At 39.5% G+C, this 19,803-nt stretch overlaps 1 protein-coding gene across 1 annotated transcript in view; it reads left to right on the top strand.

The window, feature by feature from the left end:
* LOC111233228 (glutamate receptor ionotropic, NMDA 2D-like) overlaps positions 1–19,803 on the top strand; it is a 136,286-nt gene that overhangs the window by 64,401 nt on the left and 52,082 nt on the right. The window contains exons 8-10 of the mRNA XM_022760993.1: positions 5,900–6,105; positions 9,798–9,966; positions 16,416–16,569. Coding sequence (XP_022616714.1) covers positions 5,900–6,105; positions 9,798–9,966; positions 16,416–16,569 — 529 coding nt within the window. The remainder of the gene's footprint in view (positions 1–5,899; positions 6,106–9,797; positions 9,967–16,415; positions 16,570–19,803) is intronic.

Raw genomic sequence — 19,803 nt, 5'->3', positions numbered from 1 at the left:
TTGTTACTGAAGGTTACAGAAGTAAAAAAAATGAATAAAAAATGAACATCAGCCAAATTTCAAAATAACATGGTAATGGCGGAGCATGTGAATCAGTCCAAATCACCACAGTGCCACAGCCATGAGTACTTCTAATTAAACTTTTAAAAAACAAAAACACTGCAGTATAATCCAATATAAGTGCAAAGATTGAACTCATGTCTCATTTTACACAAGTTATTCTATTCATACAGCTACTCCAGAAAACTAGAATTGCATTTTGATTAGGAGGATAAGGCATCTGCAACAGAGGGATAAAGAATGTCAAAACTGATGCTTCAGACTTTTAGTAATTAGTGTGCTTCAAGCCTCAAAAAAACTGGTCTTAAAGAAAAACTCCATACAATTTTAATTTTTCACAGTAAACTTAGTCACATAGATTTTTGTTGCCATATGATGTTTATACAGGTGATCTTTGTGCTTAAAAATAGCTTGTAAGTGTCTGATTCAATTTGAACCTTTGGTACAGCTGAATCATCTGATGGTAGTGAAATAGGCAAGTCTCTGAAGTCTATTACCTATGTAATAAACTCAGAGGTTAGAGGAAAATTATCTTTTCAATAAAATCTAACAGGACCAGACTTATTCATATTTACACCAAATTACACCCAACCCTTATTTTTGGCTGAACTGCAACAGCAGGGCCAGCCCTATAATTGCAAATGTCCCTGACTGACTGACTGAGTGATAGAGTTGAGTGATCATAGTTCCACCATTGGTCAGCCGAATGCCACGTGACTGACTTTGAGTTTCCCTATTAGCTTTTGCTCTTTCAAATGAAATAGTTTAATTAGAACAGTTTTTATTCAGGGGTGTTTACAGTCTGCAGTGTTGACAACTTAGAATATTTGTCCCTAGATTAAAAGACTTTTTTCAAAAAAAGCACCTTGCAACAAACCTAGCAACTTTTTGGACAAACCATGACTACTTAGAAAAGATCCCAGTGTGAGCAACTATATAAGAGAGACATTTGGTCTCTTCTAATGTACTCTCTGCATGATCATTTTGCAACTAAAAATAATTGAAATCACAGCACAGTCTTTGTCTTTAACTGATGTGTTTGGTGATTTTATCAGACGATGTCACAGTTATAAAATCAGGTTTTCAGCAGCAGCAGATCAGCAGTTTGGAAATGGCTTGGAAGTTAACATGTAGTCTCAATGAGACACGTTTCAGTCATTATTTCAAACTTGTTCTGTTATCTGCCAACAGAAACAGTAAAACATGTAAACAAGAACAACTTCATTGGGAATTCAGCTGTATTAAAATGCTGTATATGTGAGCACAGAGAGGGGGAGAGAAGCAAACAGATAAAGGGCAGAAACCAGTTGACACTAGGCAGAATGCAAATATGACGCAATGATGTCAGTGGTTTATGAATTAATGTATTTGCTGCCTTCTAGAAGCAGACCACTGTAACTATGATTCAGCTTATTCCCAGGTTGGAGTAGTTGTTACAGTTGCTGTTCTTATCACTGAGTGTTTGGTCTTTGTATGAAAAGGTCCTCTGGTGCTCAGACAGTGGTGGGTTTTACCTCTGCAGCAGCAGCAGCAGCAGCAGCAGCAGTGATATGTTTGTAATAAACAGAAGAAGAGCTGTGTCACAATGACCAAACACAACAATACAGAGAACATCAAATATTCCTTTCTAAGTATTGGACTCTCTAAAGCAGTTGGTGGATGATTTGGGATAATTAATGTCAGATTATTGACAGGAGGTGGGAAGCAGATCAAATTATTGATTCCACAGAGCATTTTGGGAGCAATGACTGGAAATGCAATGATGAGAGTGTTGATTTTGGTAGTAATGTACACTGAATTATTGATTCTTCCAGGTAGCCCCCTCCCCCCAAAAAACTGTTGAGTCCACTGAGCAGTGCACCTCAGATTATTAATTCTAATGGAAATATCAAAAATAGTAAAAAATATTTTTTTACTGCAACATTTTGGCAAGGCTGCCAATAAACATAGAACCCGTTCAATTTGTAGTATGTGAATTTTTTATTTTTTTAAGTTGCATTTAATGTTGGTGTTTTCACTGAGTCTCATAATTCTGATAAAAATCTGGAGGTCTGTCTGAGCTCTGATAACTGAGAACCTCAAAATACCAAATCCTTCCCCGTTCCTGTCTTCTGCTGGGCTGGCAATCCAGGGATTCAGTCCTTGTCTGGGCTGTCTGTGTTTGTATATGTGTACGTGTGGCCTTGTTTCACTGTATTTGTGGGGTACAACAGCTTTGTGGGGACCACAGTGCTGGATCCCGCAAATTCAAATTGTTTGAGGGTTAAGACATGGTTTTAGGGTTAGGATTAGACACTGAATTTAGATAGTTAAGGTCTATTATATTCATGGGGTCTGAAAACCAGGAGCCCACTATACTTGTGAGGTCTGACATCTTATGAGGACCACAATGCTGGACCCCACAAGTTTAAATGACTGATTGAAGGTTAGGACTTGGGTTTAGGTTAGAGTTAAAATTAGGTTTGGGTTAAGGTTAGACATTAAGTTGTGATGGTTAAGGTTAGGGTAAGGTGCTACAGAATGCATGGTGTTCCCACAAGTATAGTAATCAGTGATCTGTGTGTGTGTGTGTGTGTGTGTGCGTGCGTGCGTGCGTGCGCGCGCTTGCATGCATATGAATGTGAGTCTTTTTGTCTTTAAAGCGCGGCAGAAAGCATTTACCTCAGTTAATGCAAAACATGTAAGGGGGTGAACTGGAGGACAAATGAGCATAGCAGAGGAAATTATCATGTCGTCCTATAATGAACTATTGGATCTGCCTATTATTATTTATGCAGCAGGGAGACAGAGAGAGAGGAGAGCAGAGACACGGTGAAAAACAGCGAGACAGAAAGTGCATAAATGATACAGTGAGTGAGGTTGGTCCAATGTGCCAGGTGCTGCAGATTTACATCACACTCTTGTTTGTATCTCTGGTCGTTGTGTTAATGTGTTAAAGTGGCCAAAATGAATAATTATGAATAATAATGTGGATGTGTACCAGCGAACCTATTTGTGTTTTTGTGCCTATTGTGTCTATGGGTCCTGTGTGTCAGATTATGTGTTTTTGTGCAGCATTTGTGCATCTATGTTTTTTCTGCCTGTGCAGACTATTATGTTTTTAGTTGTTCTTCATCATGTTATGGGAATATCTGTGTCCACGGTACATTACGGGGACTGACCCCTCAAGTGAGGATGAAAAGCTGGATCCAGTTTTAACATCTGTTTGGATGAGATTAGTTGTTAGTAATTATTTACACCTACTAACTGCCATGTGGACCTGGAGGGTAGCTGACCCAGTCAACTGACAAAACTTTACTGCTGATATATGACCTGTTTACACTGAAGCGTAAGAAAAGATAACATGTAATATGGTCAAATTATCTGACCAGACGTCAAAGTACATTTGACCTAACTAAGACAATATAACTCTACCTTAAATGACAAAATTTTATTACACAATTGACCTGGTTAGGTTGCATAATTTGATATTTCCCTCACACTTTAAACTGCATGAATAAGGAGGTAATACTTAATACCCTGACATACAATATTACGGTGGGACAAAACAACTGACAGATTTTTGTTATCGTTATAGATTCATAATTTGACTCATTGAGAGGGAGAGAGAAATAGTGAAAAAAAAAAAAATTCATCCCAATTAGGTGTTAGGTATTGATGTTTTTTAGGGCCTAGGCAGAAAGCAGGTAGGGTGGAGTGTGGGCTCGGGGGTGTGGTCCGTAACATCCACTGGTGGGGGAGGCGTGCAGTACTGAGGAGATGGAAGGTGTTCGATTTGTTTGTTTTGTTATAGTCCAGTGATACAGGTGCACAGCACTGGGGAAATGGGACATGTTTTGTTTGGTTTTGTATTGTTGTCGTAGATAAATACAGTGGTCATGCTCCAGACCGTTTGGAGGAGACGGACCTTTCTATACCTTCATTTTTTCCCTGTTTTCCACGAGGTTAATCATTTGCTTTTGTTTTTAAACCTGGTTTTAAGGTTGAAATTATGGCGAGATTTCAGTTAGTGCACTGGTTTACTGTTGGCATGTAGCCTTTAAAATCCCCTCCAGAGATATGTTTTATAGTATGTAAACATACTGGGCTATGATTAACATTTTATTTAACATGCTTTTGTCATATAAATAAGTAAAAAAAAAAAAACTTTGCAAAGGGGCTGGAAGCACATCTTCACTTACTTCCTCATTGAGAAATTCTGGATGAGGTCTTTGCCCCGCCCACCACCACTGCTTGTGCTAGGTTGAGTGATGAAAGAGCAGAGCGGAGGGAACATTGGAGACATACATATTCATATGTCTTGTATCATAAAACAAACACTATATGGACACATTAACAAGGTTAAAGAGTTGATTTTCATTGGAGGGGATGTTTGAGGCTAAGGTAAAAAAAAACAAAACAAAACGTGTGTGTGTGTGCGTGTCTAAAAAGGCTTAGTGTGCTTTTTTCACAAATCCCAGCAGCCACGTCTGACATCATCAGGATGATCCACAGGAGAATTGGTTGTATGCAAATATCATCAATATACAACACCACAGCTATGAAATGACAAAATACCTCACACATTTGCTGTGTTGTGGTTGCACATCCATCCAGTAACATCCTCAGTCAGCGTGAGCAGATTTGTTTACACATGTAGGTCACTGTGATGCTGTAAACTGTCTTTCTCTTAGTGTTAGTTTGTATTTCAGAATACCATGTTGCAGCAGGAAATTATTTAGCTCAGTTAACATGAACAAACTGCTCATTATACGGCAGACACATATTTCAGGGTTGTGTTATACCTCCCTATCATCACAGCTCACTGTTTCTGCTCTGAAACATACTGTAACTGTGTAGGAATAAGCATAAGATTCAATGCTTGAGTTAACAGAGGACTCGAACAGTGATAATGTACGATTAATAGACAGATGGCGACACAAATTAAAGAGTGTTCCTTTAAACTGGAAACTGTTTTTTTTTTAGCTTCTCATTAAGCATGTACTTATTGATTTGCAGGTCAGGGCATCAACACTAAAACCGGGATGAATTTGGTTGAAAAGTTAATGCGTTAATGTGTTTCATTTCAATAGGTAGTGTTACAGGGATGCCTTTAGGACCCTGGGGAAGATTATTTAGGGGACAACGGAAGCTAGCGCTCTCTCTCACTCTCTCTCCTACCTGTCCGTGGCCAGCGAAGCGCAGCTTGGTGCAGATAACAGCACGAGGGACGCCAAACATTTTGTTTTGCGTTCCCAGTCATCTGCCTGTTAGAACTAAGGTGCAAAACTGAGGTGGAGGGTATGATTCATGGGACGTCGGGATATCAAGCACGCTGTGGCTCTGGGCACAGGGTTATGGGCCTACTGCTGTAATCTAATGATCTTTTTGTTGTTTTCTCTGTTTTTTTTTTTTCTTTGATTTCTATTTAAACTGGGCATTGTGCAATATTTGATGACGGGCACTATGCAATCCTTGAGCAGTAGCTTAATTAACTGTGATTGATTGAGGCTTCATATAAATTCAGTTTATGTGTTTTTTTATTTGTTTGCTTATAGTTTGATGTGATTGCAGTGTGTGAGTGTGTGTGATTTTTTTTTTTTTTAAAGGTGTGTAGTGGCATTGTGTTTTTATGAGCCTTATTTTGCTCTCTTGTGAGGGTGTTTGTGGTCCTGAGTATTAGCAACCTTTTAATTTTCACTGAGTATTTTTTCTATTTAGAACAAGTTGGTGTCAGTGCCTGGTTGGCTATTCTGCCTTAGTATCAGTCTGAGATACAATTAAAGTCACTACAGTAGCATCTCTTTTTTTTTTTTTCGTTTTAGAAAAGTTTCTATATGTGTTTGTGTGCATTTTCCAGGTTGGCTGGTGGGAGAACGGACACCTGCGTTTACGTTACCACCCCTGGTCTCGTTACGGCTCCTTCCTGAAGCCTCTGGATGACTCCCAGCACCTCAGAGTGGTCACCCTGGAGGAGAGGCCCTTTGTCATAGTGGAGCCCGCAGACCCGGGAACCAGCTCCTGCATCCGGGACTCCGTACCCTGCCGCATGCCCGTCAACTCCAGGTAATATACCACCATCAACCCCTAGGTATCAAACACCTTTAACATAAATAAAAACTTTTACACTTCGTGTTTCATTGTATCAGAACTATGCAAGGTTCAGTTCTCAATGGTCGGTGTGTATATTTATTTTTATTCAATACACTGAAATAATGACAAATTAATTTATATATTTGCATTAAGTAATTATGAATATAATGGCTGATAATATTCAAACCCCCAAAAGACTGAAAAATTCCCTATTATTCCAGTGTCTAACAGTGGTTTTAAAGCTGTATTGCTGCTGATTTTAGTTCAGATTTCCTCATGTTTCTGCACATATAAAAATTTCATTTTTCAGTGCATGTAAATTATGCTCCCATGCTTTCCAAACATTCATGGTTGAATGAAATGGTCACTCGAAAATATTTGTCTTGCATATTAGCCGGGTCTTGCAGTATTATAAATTGGTGGTTTTTCAACAATAGTTTCCAACCTTCTTGGCTGTTAACAGCAGTCAAACTGCCCATTATGGCCATTACATAAGGCGAAATGCCACTTTGTTCATCACAGCAGTGGTGAACAGTCAATTTTCTGGTTTGCTCTGGTTTAAATTTGACTCACAGAGTAGCTGATGAGAGGTTTGAAATGACTCAGTATATAACTAAAGGAAAAATGAGAGAAAAACAAAAAACTGCTCAGAAAATAAGTGTAGACGGAGTTCAAATATAATTTATAAGAACGTGTGAGGACAGGGCGACCTGCAGTTTATTATGGCCATAAGCAGAAAGTAACAGAATAATATAGATGTCACATTTTTCTGCCTGAGAACTGACCGAAGCACTTTTACACACACAACAGGGGTCTATATATAACAAGTGATTTCCTCTAAATCCTTATCAGTCTATAAACCTTAGTAGAAAGTGGAAAAGAAGTTTCAAAAAGTGGTTTGATAGAGAACATCCTGAAACCATGAAACCTGGAGGCCCCTTGCTATGATCTCTAGAGAAATTTAGATGTCTGGCCAAGCATCCATGAACAAGCCAGTAAATCTTTACCATCTCCGTGAGCTGTGTACAGGGACGCAGAGGCTTAAAGAAAGACTTTCCCTCTGGGTTCAATAGATTAAGACATCACAAAATAATCTAATTATCCCTGAGAGAAGATAAAGTTGCCTCACAGCAGCTGTAGATACATTAAAAGTCACATGGTACCACATCAAAGCACGCAATTAAGAGTAAGCATGATTTTACTTTAACCATAATGGGAACTTGAAACCGCGCAGCGAAGTAAGGTTAATTATCTTTTAATCAATCCAGATAAGAAACAGCAGGAATAACTTTCACACAAAATCAATAGACTTTTAATGATGGAGCAAAATATCCCTGCTGCATCCCCAACATTTGAATCACAGCAACTATGGAATGATTTATTTCAGTTTACAGTGAGTTTCACCTTACTCATAAAATTATATGTACAAAAAGATAACAGCAACATGATACCAATCCTATATCATGTGTCACACGGTCGTATTTACAGTCTGAATCCTTTATAGTCGGTGTTTGTCCTGTCTTATGTACAAGGTTAATTTCTGGCAGGAGAAATATGCTCTGTGTGTGTGTGTGTGTGTGTGTGTGTGTGTGTGTGTGTGTGTTTTCTGGCCTCCTGGTCTATCCCAGATAAGCTTCCTTCCTGCCAACACATGACCTGGCCAATGGGAAGATAACGAGTTCATCCTCCATCAGTTTTATTGGCTGAGAGAGAAGTTTGCTCTTTTGTTAATAAGTCGTCTTTGACCTTTTTTTTCTTTTTTTTTTTTGTTTCTTAAAGATTTGCTCGTCTTCTTGTTCTGTTTTTATTTCCTACTCTTTAATTGACTTGCTATGTTTTTTTACACCTTATTTTCTAGTGCAGTGGCTAAGATATTTTATGCTTTTATTTTCTCCTGTTGAGGCATTTAAACTTAATTGCATTTTACTCTGAACATTTCTTACCTTTGATGAGGACCACACCACACATGTCACACATTTTAAAGTTAAGTACTTAGGCTATCATGTAATAATATAGTACTTACTGAGCTTTTGGTCTTCAAATTGACCCTAATATGTTAATTCAAAATTGGGAACTGACTCATAATTTGACTAATAAAGGAAAAAAGTATAAAAGTTGTTGTAGGGAAAAAGTAGGTTACCCTAAGTCATTAATATAAATGCTCCCTGCGTGTAGTATTTTTCAAATTGTACCAATCAATAAGGTGTTTTAATATTAACAGTAAATCAAATTACTCTACCTATGAAAAGGAGTCAATAGTATTGTTTTCATCATCATTTTAGCTCTCTCCCACTGTACCCTACAGGTTAGGGTTAGCGCCACCCAGCGCCACACGGCAGACAAATAAACCTAGCAACTAGCTGTTGAACATATTGTAGCATTTAGCTGCTAAAGCTGCCAGATATTTTCCTCAGGAGGTGATGAAGACCGAAACAAAAGTTAACAGAGAATGAATTCGGACACTAATAATTGTAAGGACGACAGAAAGAATGGCTCCAGATGAATGCTAATGCTGCTCTGTGTCTTCTGAATGTGTAAACAAGCAACTGTTTGCTAACTTGTTAGCCATATACACAATTATAAGGTAATACTTACATGTCCATGCTGTGATTATAGCTTGTTCCACTGCCAAAAAAAATGTTGCTTTACCATCTGTCAATCACATACATGTGATTTCAAGTCTAGCTGCTTTCATCTATTCTGTGGAAAGTGCTGTTGTGACATTATGCATCCATTAGCTAAGTAGCACCTGAACTGTTAGCAGAGCATGTGTGATGTGTATAGAATAATTAAGTGCAGCACTTACGTTGTTATATATCATGTAGGATCTTTCTATGTGAGTAAATGCTGAAGGCATCAGGAATACATCATGTTAATAATATGAATTTATTTGCATATACAGAGGAAATGAATCATAGCAAATTACAACCATTAAAAATCCTTAAAATTACCTTGTATTTCCTTCCATTTCTGCTTACGCTGGACTTCATTTGTTGGCAAAAAAAAGATTTTTAAGTTTGACCTTACTTTGGCTTGTAGTAATAACAATTTGCCAAATGTGCAAGTTGCACTGTGAGGCCACAGCTGAGTGTCAGAGGGACTATCAAACGGGCACTTGGGTTGGAGAGCTGATGGAGGACACTGCAGCCACTTGACCGATAAGTCATTTAAATGTACTTGGATTCCCATATGTGTGACCTGCTCATGATGCTCTCTGTGGGTGAAGTGTTGACTGGATGAAGCATCAGAGGCTTTTACAGAGTTTTTTTTTTTTTTTTTGCTCGCAGACGACATCCAAGAGCACAAAATGGAGTTTCGTTCTGTTTTAATAATGCAGCACTTTTCCTCCTGAGCTGTCTGACCTGTCGAGCATTTCCTCTCCAAACACAACAGCTCAAACTGTCGCTATCGATCCGCTCACAGTCCCTCGCCAATAATTCATACCTTCCTGTCCTCCATCAGTGTCCTGTGTCTTCCTGTGTCTCTTTGGCGCTCATCTGTTTGTTTTCTCACTCCCCCAGCAACACTCTCCTTGGTTTTCAATCTCTACAACAGACAAGCAGTCTATCCATGTCAAAGTGTCCTTGATAAAACCTCGTTAAACCTCACAAAAAAAGCACGTTCCCTGTCTCATCTATCTGTCTTTTCTCACATTATCTCTTCAGTTTGGTGGTGGATGGCACCGGGCCCATGAAGCACTGCTGCAAAGGGTTCTGCATCGACGTCCTGAAGCGTCTCGCTAAGATCGTGGGCTTCACCTACGACCTTTACCTGGTGACGAACGGCAGGCACGGGAAGAACATTGATGGGGAGTGGAACGGCATGGTCGGAGAGGTTAGGTTGTCAGTCTTAATTATAATATGTTAATAAAATAACAATTTTAATGTGCCTCTACAGCTTAGTAACAGGTCCAGCTTCCAAAAAGCTAGATGTGGTACCTGGTTGAGTTATATGTGCTATGCTATCTGGATCCACCCATCAATTCAACTGTCCATTTATCCAGCTGCTTATCCAGGTCAAGGTCACACTGCTGCCTATTACAGGCAGGTTGCTCTGTTACACAGATTATTAGCATGGTTGTGAGTGATAATAAGTTTCATGTTAGCAATTTAGCAGTTTCTCATCACGCTATATGTATGTCGAGTGGTAGTAGCCACAAATATCTTAAGTTTGACTTAAACATTTTTAAACCATTGAAAGTCTAATTGTTTAGAAAATGAAAAGAAATCTCAGTGTGATTAAATATAATTAAAGTATAGTACAGTGTATCATTGATTACTCATTTTGAGTGATCAGTAACTGTAATTAAAGAAGAGACAACACATGACAAGCGGTTCAGATATGTGAAAATAACATTGTTTAAAGATTGTTTGTGATGAGTTGAACCCAGAGAGCTAGCATTACTTAAAGGTATATTATGTAGCTTACAGAGTTATGTACTTACATATACTTACCCAAATATATCTGTAATTTTAATCAAATTCTGTTTCATATGGTCGCCTGTCACTGGTGTCATATCCTATTTGCGCATGCGTCTGCGCCGTCGTTGCCTGCCAGAAGCATCAGAATTGAGCTTTTTAAGCTACATTTTTACAGTAGACTTTTTAGATCTTGGTCGTTTCAACTATATGAAGGATTTTATTCTGGACCTTAAGTTATCAGTGAAACAAGCTGAGCGTTAACAGCCCCTCAGAGATGTCCTGTGTCCACAGCATTGGAGAAACAGTGATTTTTTTCAACATGAACTGCTTCATTTAGTGTTTTTTTCTGGTTTTACTCTCCTGGTCCTTTTGTTTTGGAGAGGAGGAGACCTCTGCGGATAATTTGTCTCCTGGTAAAAACCTCCTGAATGAGTGACACTGAGGGAGAAGCTGACTGCAATGACGGCGAAGACAACAACTCCCATGATCCCACACTATCTCACAACATCATCAAACTCTTTTGTTATTGTTTTGATTGACAGACCAGTAGCGTCAGAAAATGACATTCTGTGTGTTTAACTGTTAGCTAGCAGAAACTGCAGCAAGTGCTGTTGCTATGGTTACCCGCAGTTTAACTTGTGCAGTGGTTAAACGAATTTGTGTGTGAATTTTAGCTTATATCTGCAACCCAATCAAAAATGGATATTTACATTTACAAATTTTGTTTTCTTCAAGGACCAGCTCAACATTTAAATACATATTTAGAAGATTGATATCAACCTGTGCATAAAGTATGAAGCTGGAGTCAGGACAAGGTTAGCCTAGCTTAGCATGAAGACATCTATACCTGTTCTGCTTACATGTTGTATCCTGTTTGTTTAACTTGAAGAAATTAAACGATTGAAATTCAGTTCTTGTGCTAAGCTAGGCTAACAATACCTTGGCTCCAGCTTGGTTCTTAACATTACAAACCTGAGATTGGTATTAAGGTCCTCACTCTCTGAAAGAAAGTATATTAGAGACAATCTGTGAAACTATTTATGTTAAACTATTCCTTCAAAGTCACAGAAGAAGCTAACCATACAGAAAATGGCCTCTCATGAAACATTCATAACCAATAAAGAACTTGCAGCAAACAAATAAACATCACAGTGACAGTAGCATGGGTGAGAGATTAAATGCAAGTTTATAAAAGTGTGTGTTCCGTTGCAGCTTGGGAGAAGACACAGCCTGCAGACGGCATTTCTTCTGGGAGTTTATTTAGAAGTTTAGCAGCCCGAATCATAAACACACCATGACCCCTTTCTTTGTGTGTGTCTCAGTGAGATATTGTAGCTATGTTTTTAATTCTCCCTTTTCCATGTACAGTAGCATCATCATTTTTCTTATTCTGCCCACCCGCCCCTTTTTTTTTTGTTGTGTTTACAAAAAAAGGGGTTTGATTCGAGGGCTCCCGTGAAATTCTTTTTATCCTGCCTCAAATCCTTTAAAACGCGACCCAGCGAGAGAGGATTGGACCCGAATCGAAGAAGAAGAGAGAAAATATGGAGGGAGGCTGTCAGAAAGATTAGTGCTGGGGAGAGAGAGAGGGAGAGAGAACCAGGCTGCTTGTACATAACTGTGCGTGTATTGGCAGATATTCTGCTGTTTCCATGATGCCAATCCCCCTCTGGTGGCTGGATTAATGAAGTTGGTTGGAGTTACACAGGGGATGCAAATGATCACTGTGTGTGTGTGTGTGTGTGTGTGTGTGTGTGTCTGTGTGTGTGTGTCTGTGTGTGTGTGTCTGTGTGTGTGTGTCTGTGTGTGTGTGTGTGTCTGTGTGTGTGTGTGTGTGTATATATGTGTGTGCATGTATATATGTGTGTGCATGTGAGTTTGCATGTGTGTGTGATCTTCAACTTCTACAGGCACCAGTTTAAGTTTTGGTGAAGATACGTTTGGACATGACTGATTCAGAAAATACCAGACTCCCATTTGACACATTTGTTTTGTCAAACATCATTGAATGATCTATTTCAGTATAAAGTCTGTTTGCACCTTTCCACGCCTGTTAAAACATCATGAAAGTGATTGACAGCGTGCAGCATTCCTGGTTCCTTCACATACTACAGTTTTTGATCCCACACACCTGTCAATAAGACTTTACATGCCAGGCACTAGATGTCACCGCGCACAGCGACGGGATCCGCAATGCATTGCAAATCCTTTTATTGTTTGATCGGAGGGGGATGCTGAACTTCTCACATAAGCGTGGAGACGAGGTGCTGACAGATGTGTGTTTTGGCTTTTTGACAGGGACTGGCACAATCCAGTCATGTCTGTAAATATGAGGGAACTGTAAGGGCTGAGATTAAGCTGGGTTCAGACCGACTGTAACCCTCCATTCCAAAGTCTGACTCTCTCTCTGACTCTTTGTCTGTCTCTCTCTCCCTTTCTCTCTGCCTGTTTCTCTGTCTCTCTCTGTTTGTCTCTGCCTGTCTCTCTCCCTCTCTCTCTCTCTCTGTGTTTGTCTCTCTCTCTGCCTCTCTCTCCCACTCTCTGTCTCTATCTTTCTCTCTCTCTCTGCCTGTCTGTCTGTCTCTTTGCCTCTCTCTCTGTTTCTCTGTCTCTCTCTCTGGTGGTCCCTCTCTCTCTCTCTCTCTCTCTCTCTCTCTCTCTCTGTTTGTCTCTCTCTCTCATCCCCCAGCTGCCTCCTGCCCAGCTTCTGTCAGTGTCTCATTAAGTTGCTTAATTACGGCGGCAGACAAACATGTGTGCACAGGGACAGCTGAGTCCGTGTGAAAACTGTAATATCTCACAACGTCCTGTCCTTGTCTGTTTCCTGTTACATTAACTGTGACAGTAATTGTCATTTTTATAGTCACTATACAGAAACATCTCTTCATCTGCTCTCTTCTTTTTCTGTTCACTGCCATTGTATTCTTTTCTGTTAACTCGACCCTTCTCACATACTGACCAAGCTGAATTTCCCCAAGGCTACTGTATCCGCCTCCCTCAGACTCATTCTGTGTCCTTGCGCCTCGCATTGAGAGCCTACACCTAGACATTCATTGCTGCTATTTCTCTGAATGTGATTCAGCCTTGTGCTTTTTGTCCTTCCTTACATGAATGCCTCCCAGTCAGGCAGTAATTTCCTGCGCCGTTAATATTTTCTCATCCTCAACTGTATAATATTTTTTTGTTCCCCGTGTGAAGTGGGCGCGCTGTGACGAAGCACTTCCTGAACAGGAGTGTCACAGGTGCTGCTTTCAGACGTAGCTGCATTCGAATATTTGAAATGGCCTCGCTGCATTAAATAGAATAATTACCATGGATTGATTGATCTCGACAAGCAGAGAAGCAGCTAATCACACGGTATGAAAAGTGTAAAACCTGTGCGTCATCGCGCTCTTAAAGAAACACACTTTAAATCGTCTCCTGTCTTCAAAGACAAACTATTGATTTTCCAAAGTAAACTTGAGAAGTTTGTTCCTGCGTTGTTTTTAATCCAGAGAAGGTTGACTGAGCACATGTTGTTTCAACAGGGCACTCTCCTCTCCGCCTCACAGCCAGCCATTAATTCCTATTAATCTCATGATTGCATTATGGTATAGTATAATGATTCATTATGATATGAAAAATGATATTATATTCCAACACGTGACAGTTGCTTGAGATAGGTAATCCATCACGGTGAACATTTACTCAGATTTAATTATGTTACGTAATTATATTATAATGACATTTCATGTGCAGTGCACTACAAAAGCTCTGAGATCCATAAATTTACCATCAGCTGCCAAACAGCATGTTGTTAATGTAAGAGATCAAAGAGACCAAATAAGTCATTATCCTTTATTACGTGCTTATTCGTAGTTTTATGTGTTATAGTCTCCAGCATCATCACCTGTGACTGCAACAAGTTCCGCAGCAAACTCTCAAAACTTCCATTTCAGAGATTCCCAGTAGCATGTGAACGTATCACACAAGACTAATCAAGTAAATCAGTACTATTTATCGCATTGTCAGGCTAAGGTAATATCACTCTGACAAAAAATTAAATAAATGTCCATAATCATGAATATCCTATCAAGCAAGTTTGAAGTAGAATGATAATCAGATTTGCTTGACATTGACACGGTATCTGATTTCTTGGAACAGACTCTGCGGTAGCATTTTGCAAAGAGCAGTTATCGTTATTTGCAAAGATGGAAGATATATGTTGACTTTAATAGTTGTTTTCATGTAATTGAACTTATACCGACCACTACAGCTGTGTACGTATCATCCGCACTTGTCGCCATTTTTGTTATCCCAATTATTCCGTTTTTTTTCGTGGATGTGGCTTGGTAGCTTTATGAAGTTAGATAATGTCATTGTTTTTAAAGCCGTTTCGTGCAGAAATAAGGCACAACATGTAAAATCTAATGTACACGAATTGCTGAAGGAATCTGAGATATGGGCAGCAATTCAGAGGTCTCTGATCAGGGCTGTTGTAAGTCTGCGCACCTGTATTTTAGCGGTTTAAAAGTTGTTCCTTTGATGTCTTTGATATTCACCATCTAGTTGGTTGTACACAGGAAGAATTCCCTGTGTTTTTGATGTACGTTTCTGACAACTTTGACTGTTTTTTTTTTTCTTTTGGTATAAAGAGAAGAAGAACCGGGTAGTTCGCCTACAGCTTAGCTGCTGCTCCACTAGTATCTGTAACCAAATGTAATCTCTCATTTAATATTGTTTCCTCTTTCATTTTCATGTTTGATTCGTCCATATTCATATAATATCCATCAATAATGCTATTTTTCCACCTTTATACTTGTTATCTGTTTTAGATCAAAAGACAGATGTATGGTCTTGTTTGTCAAGCTCCTTAACCAGACATATAAAGTAAACCGCAGGACATACTGTTGCATAGGATTTGTAGTTATTTGCAGTGTGACAAATGTGCCTGAATGAGTTTTTTTATTTTTTTATTTCTCATTGTGGTTTCACTTTGGCTCTCGAGCAAAAAACCATCATGTCTGAACAGAGAAAAGACGCACTGAGAGGATCCCAAAATTCATCAAAAGAAAAATCCAAACATAAAGACATGGCCCCGCTGCCACTGCTCTTTGACTGACTGGTGATAACTGTGAAGTGCAGCACAGAAACACCACCATGTATCAGCGAGCACTTAAGATGTCAACAAAGAAAGAGAAAAACGACTTTGAGGATGTGACTTTAAGAGTGTGGTGAAAAGACGTCTCAGTGGTGTCTGCCGAGGGACCTCGGAGCCTTTTGTCTTTCGCAGACTTTTCGGGGCCAAGCCAGGACTCAGACTAATGAACTTCTGGTCGGTAGCCAGCTCCTTTAACCTCCGCGGTCCCTCCGCTGCAGTCAAGCAACCTCTGTTTCCTGCCAGGTGAATCACAACAGAGCTGTGAATCCCCTCACTTCTTCACCTTCTGACCACCTGAGCCTCATTTATAGCTGTCAGAGCATCTCTGAGGAGGAAAGCGTGCCGAGCACTCAGTCTTACATCAGTTCATTGATGAAGGCTGGGCTATGAAGAATTTTCTTTTCCTTTTTTTTTTTCAGAAGAAGAGAGCTTTTGGATTTTTCCCTTTCAAAGACTTTTGCTCCGTGTTTGGACGAACAGCTCAGTCTTAAGGCGACGTTTAGTAGGAGGGTATAATGTTTTTCAGCAGTTGAATAAAAAGGAGACACAGAAACGTGCAGGGATTTGAGCTCCTTACACCTGATTTACCGACAAGTTTATTATTGCCTTGTTTGATTCAAGAACATATCACTTGAAACCTTTTATCTTACCTTTTTTTTTTTTTTTTTTGAGCTCTTTGAATCACACACAATCGTTCTAACTTCAGGCGTCCTGTTTCCCAGGTGGTATCCAACAGGGCTGACATGGCCATCGGCTCCCTCACCATCAATGAAGAGAGGTCAGAGGTCGTGGAGTTTTCCGTCCCGTTCGTGGAGACCGGCATCAGCGTCATGGTTTCCCGAAGCAACGGCACCGTATCACCCTCTGCTTTCCTTGGTGAGTTGTTGTCTTGAGTTGCATTCACTGAAAATGGGCATTATTACGGTTAGCGTAGTGACAAATAAAATCGGTGAAAATAAATGCAGGATGAGGTGTATTAATGACACTTTGAATGAGTTTAGCTCCTTATGTGATTATGTCAGATTTGAACTAAAGAAACCCTTACATGATAATTCCAAGAACAGGTACGTTACCTTACCAAGTACGACAGGAAATTCTCCCACACCCCACAGGGAGGTGCGCCTCACAATATGAAGCTGATTTTGAATGAATCCTGACAGAGACGAACTCGGCAGAGGCTCAACGAAAAGCCAAGAGTAAAAGACTGACATCATGTCGGAGGCTTAAGAGTTTGTTGAATCTGAAAACCCTGGATTATACGTGTGCATATGAGTGTTTCTTCTTCAGGCACAACTATGAAAAAGGGACATATAACTCTATTATCTTAAAAAAAAAAAGAAAAGCTTATTTGTATTCCTCCATATCATACACAACATTAAAAAGGCATTTACAGAGGTTTTTACAGAGACATTGAAGCATGCAGGTAAAGGAAAGAGGGAGGCATCTTCGAGTGGCAGTTCAAAGCCTGATCCCTCTCTCAAAGTGCAGCATTAGTCCTATAATAAGTCAAGAAAATACGTCCATTATAAAGCAGAAAGAAAATATATGTAGGAATACACCTTGATTTAGATCAAGATGTAACTCAGAGTGCATTTATTTCAGCTGTAAAATCCCACTGGGTTGTTCCAGCTCACTGATTTACATATCACACTCTCTCTCTGTCCTACTTACTGTGTTTGTGTTTTTAAAACAGACCAAAAGGGAATTTCACTTTTTTTTTTCATTTTCATCATTGTTGTGGTGTTATTTTCTTAAAACTTAGTTCAACCAAATCAAAGTAAAGTAATATCACTGCCAAGCAGGGGCTGTTTAAAAAACCCATACTACTCCACATGAGTCAGAACATGAATCCGAGTAGCGTGCTGTAGCAGCAGTTGCTACAGAGGGATGATGCTAAAGAACTCAGAGCTTGCAGAGTATTGACCTGCTGTTATTATACTGCTGGTGAGGGAAATCTTCCTAAAACCACCTTATTGCCCAAGTGTTTACAAGAATCAAAGGTTTGATAGTACGAAACACGAACTGAAAAACTATGAAAAACAATCACAACCAACTGTAAGTCAATATCTGCAAGAATAACCGCGATCATTACAAAGCCTATCAAACTAAGACAGTGCATCATGCATCAGGTTTTGTCTGAACCTGCATAACTTAGAGATTCTGATGAAACAAAAGCTTTAAAGGTTAAAGTCTTAATGAGGTGATCGTTAATGAGTACGGTTCAGACAGAAGAGATGGGAGTGATTATTAATTAATTATATCCAGGGGGTTACGCGCGGTTAACTTGAAAGCCAGCACTGATCTGCAGGTTTTTCACAACATGCTTTTACCAGACACCAAATACAGATGGAAAATCCCCATAAATTCTCTTGTATGTTAATTCTTCTCAGTCTACGATTTACTTTCAAGGAGCTGTTTTGATCAGTCAGTGATTATCCTACATATAAATTTCCCAGAATACCCTTTGACAATGAACAAGCCAGGCAATGGTGGCCTGGAGGTCATTACTTCCAATCCCAGACCAAAAGGGTGAAGCAGGCTGGGTGAAGGATCATCCACACCAAGACAGACAACTAGAACTACTCTAAACTAAAAGATTAGATCCATGGCAAAAACTGGAGAATCAAAATGGATTGCTGGATAGCAACAGGAAGAGTTTAAAGGAAAGAGAGTCAAGTTCGATCATTATCAATCAAATAAAAAATGCCCCGGGAAAGGCGTGATTTTGGCCTCTGTGTTGTTACGAGGTCAGATTTTGAGATTTTCAAGTCGCGCCATGAGTTGGAAAAGGTTGGGGACCACTGCTATTTACTATATCAGTTAGTTTATATAAAGAAGAAGCAGATACAGCAGATACAACATTGATAAATCACTTGATTTAGATTTTTATGTATCATCGTTCTGTCTATTCTAAAAGGAATATGAATGAAAAGAAGACAATTGAAAAGTAGCTGCTGTTTTTGCTGTCTTTCAGCACTATAGAGACGAGGAGACAGAGAGACAGAGAGAGATACTGTTTATTCAATGAAAACAATATGTTCATTTTACTAGTCCACCCTCCTGTGTGGAACAAATACAGCTTCATATTCCTGTGCTGCTGAAAAAAGACTGTAACGAGACTATATACTCTAAACCTGACATGTGATATAAATTTGGATATTATTGATTAATGATGAGGTATGATAAGAATAACTCGACCTCAGCCTCTAGCTGGTGTGTACATTAAAAAACATGGAGCCATCTAACCATTTATTGGATGAGGAAAGTTAGGCAAGGATTAGATGGTGAATTGTGAACTGATGGATGGATGGATGGATGGATGGATGGAAGGTAAAAAGGAATCTTTACATCAGTTTGCCTGGATTGTTTATCCATTATCTCAAAGGAAATATACTAAATGGCTCCAACACATGATCTGCTTCCACATGATCCTTCCTCAAAGATGGGGGTCAAACAGCTTCATGTAATTCTGGATTGGTATGGCAGCATGGTCTCAAGCAAGGGATCTGTAGAGAACACACCCAGTCCTTATATAACCTCCCATACCTAATCTCCTCCCCCGTGCTGTGCCAGGTGAATCCGTCCACCCAGCCAGTCTCACAGAAATGACTCTAGAGCTCGAGATTCTTGAACAGCTACGGTTCATACATTAGTTGTTGTTGTTTTTTCATGAACGTGACACCATGTAAATTCAGATGTATTCTGATTGGCTGTCAGAGCTTCTATCATTCATCAAATTGCCCTTAAAGGTGATCCCCAACAACATTGCTCGCCACTGATGTTGCCGATATAGTTGTGGTGTGCGATCCGCCATCCTCTTGAGTTAGAGCGATTTTTAAAATGATATCTTTAAAGTTATCGTTCTTGGTGTGGATGACCATAAATGTGACCAGGGCCTTCCAACAATGTGAATGAGTGGGAGCGGGAATAAACATGACAAGATTTTAAACGTCACCACCAGTCAGCAGAATGTAAGAAATGAAAGACGCATGATCTGTGGCTGTTTTGAAGTGTTTTAAGAATATATGTCTCTGCTTTAATCTGGAGATGTAGTCTAATGTGGTACAACAGCCCTGATCACTTGCACAACCCTGTGGAGTGTGTTGTAAA

The sequence above is a fragment of the Seriola dumerili genome, unplaced genomic scaffold (assembly GCF_002260705.1).
Source record: "Seriola dumerili isolate Sdu_G_001 unplaced genomic scaffold, Sdu_1.0 BDQW01000381.1, whole genome shotgun sequence".
Classification (NCBI taxonomy): Eukaryota; Metazoa; Chordata; class Actinopteri; order Carangiformes; family Carangidae; genus Seriola; species Seriola dumerili.
This window is presented reverse-complemented; position numbering and strand designations above follow the sequence as displayed.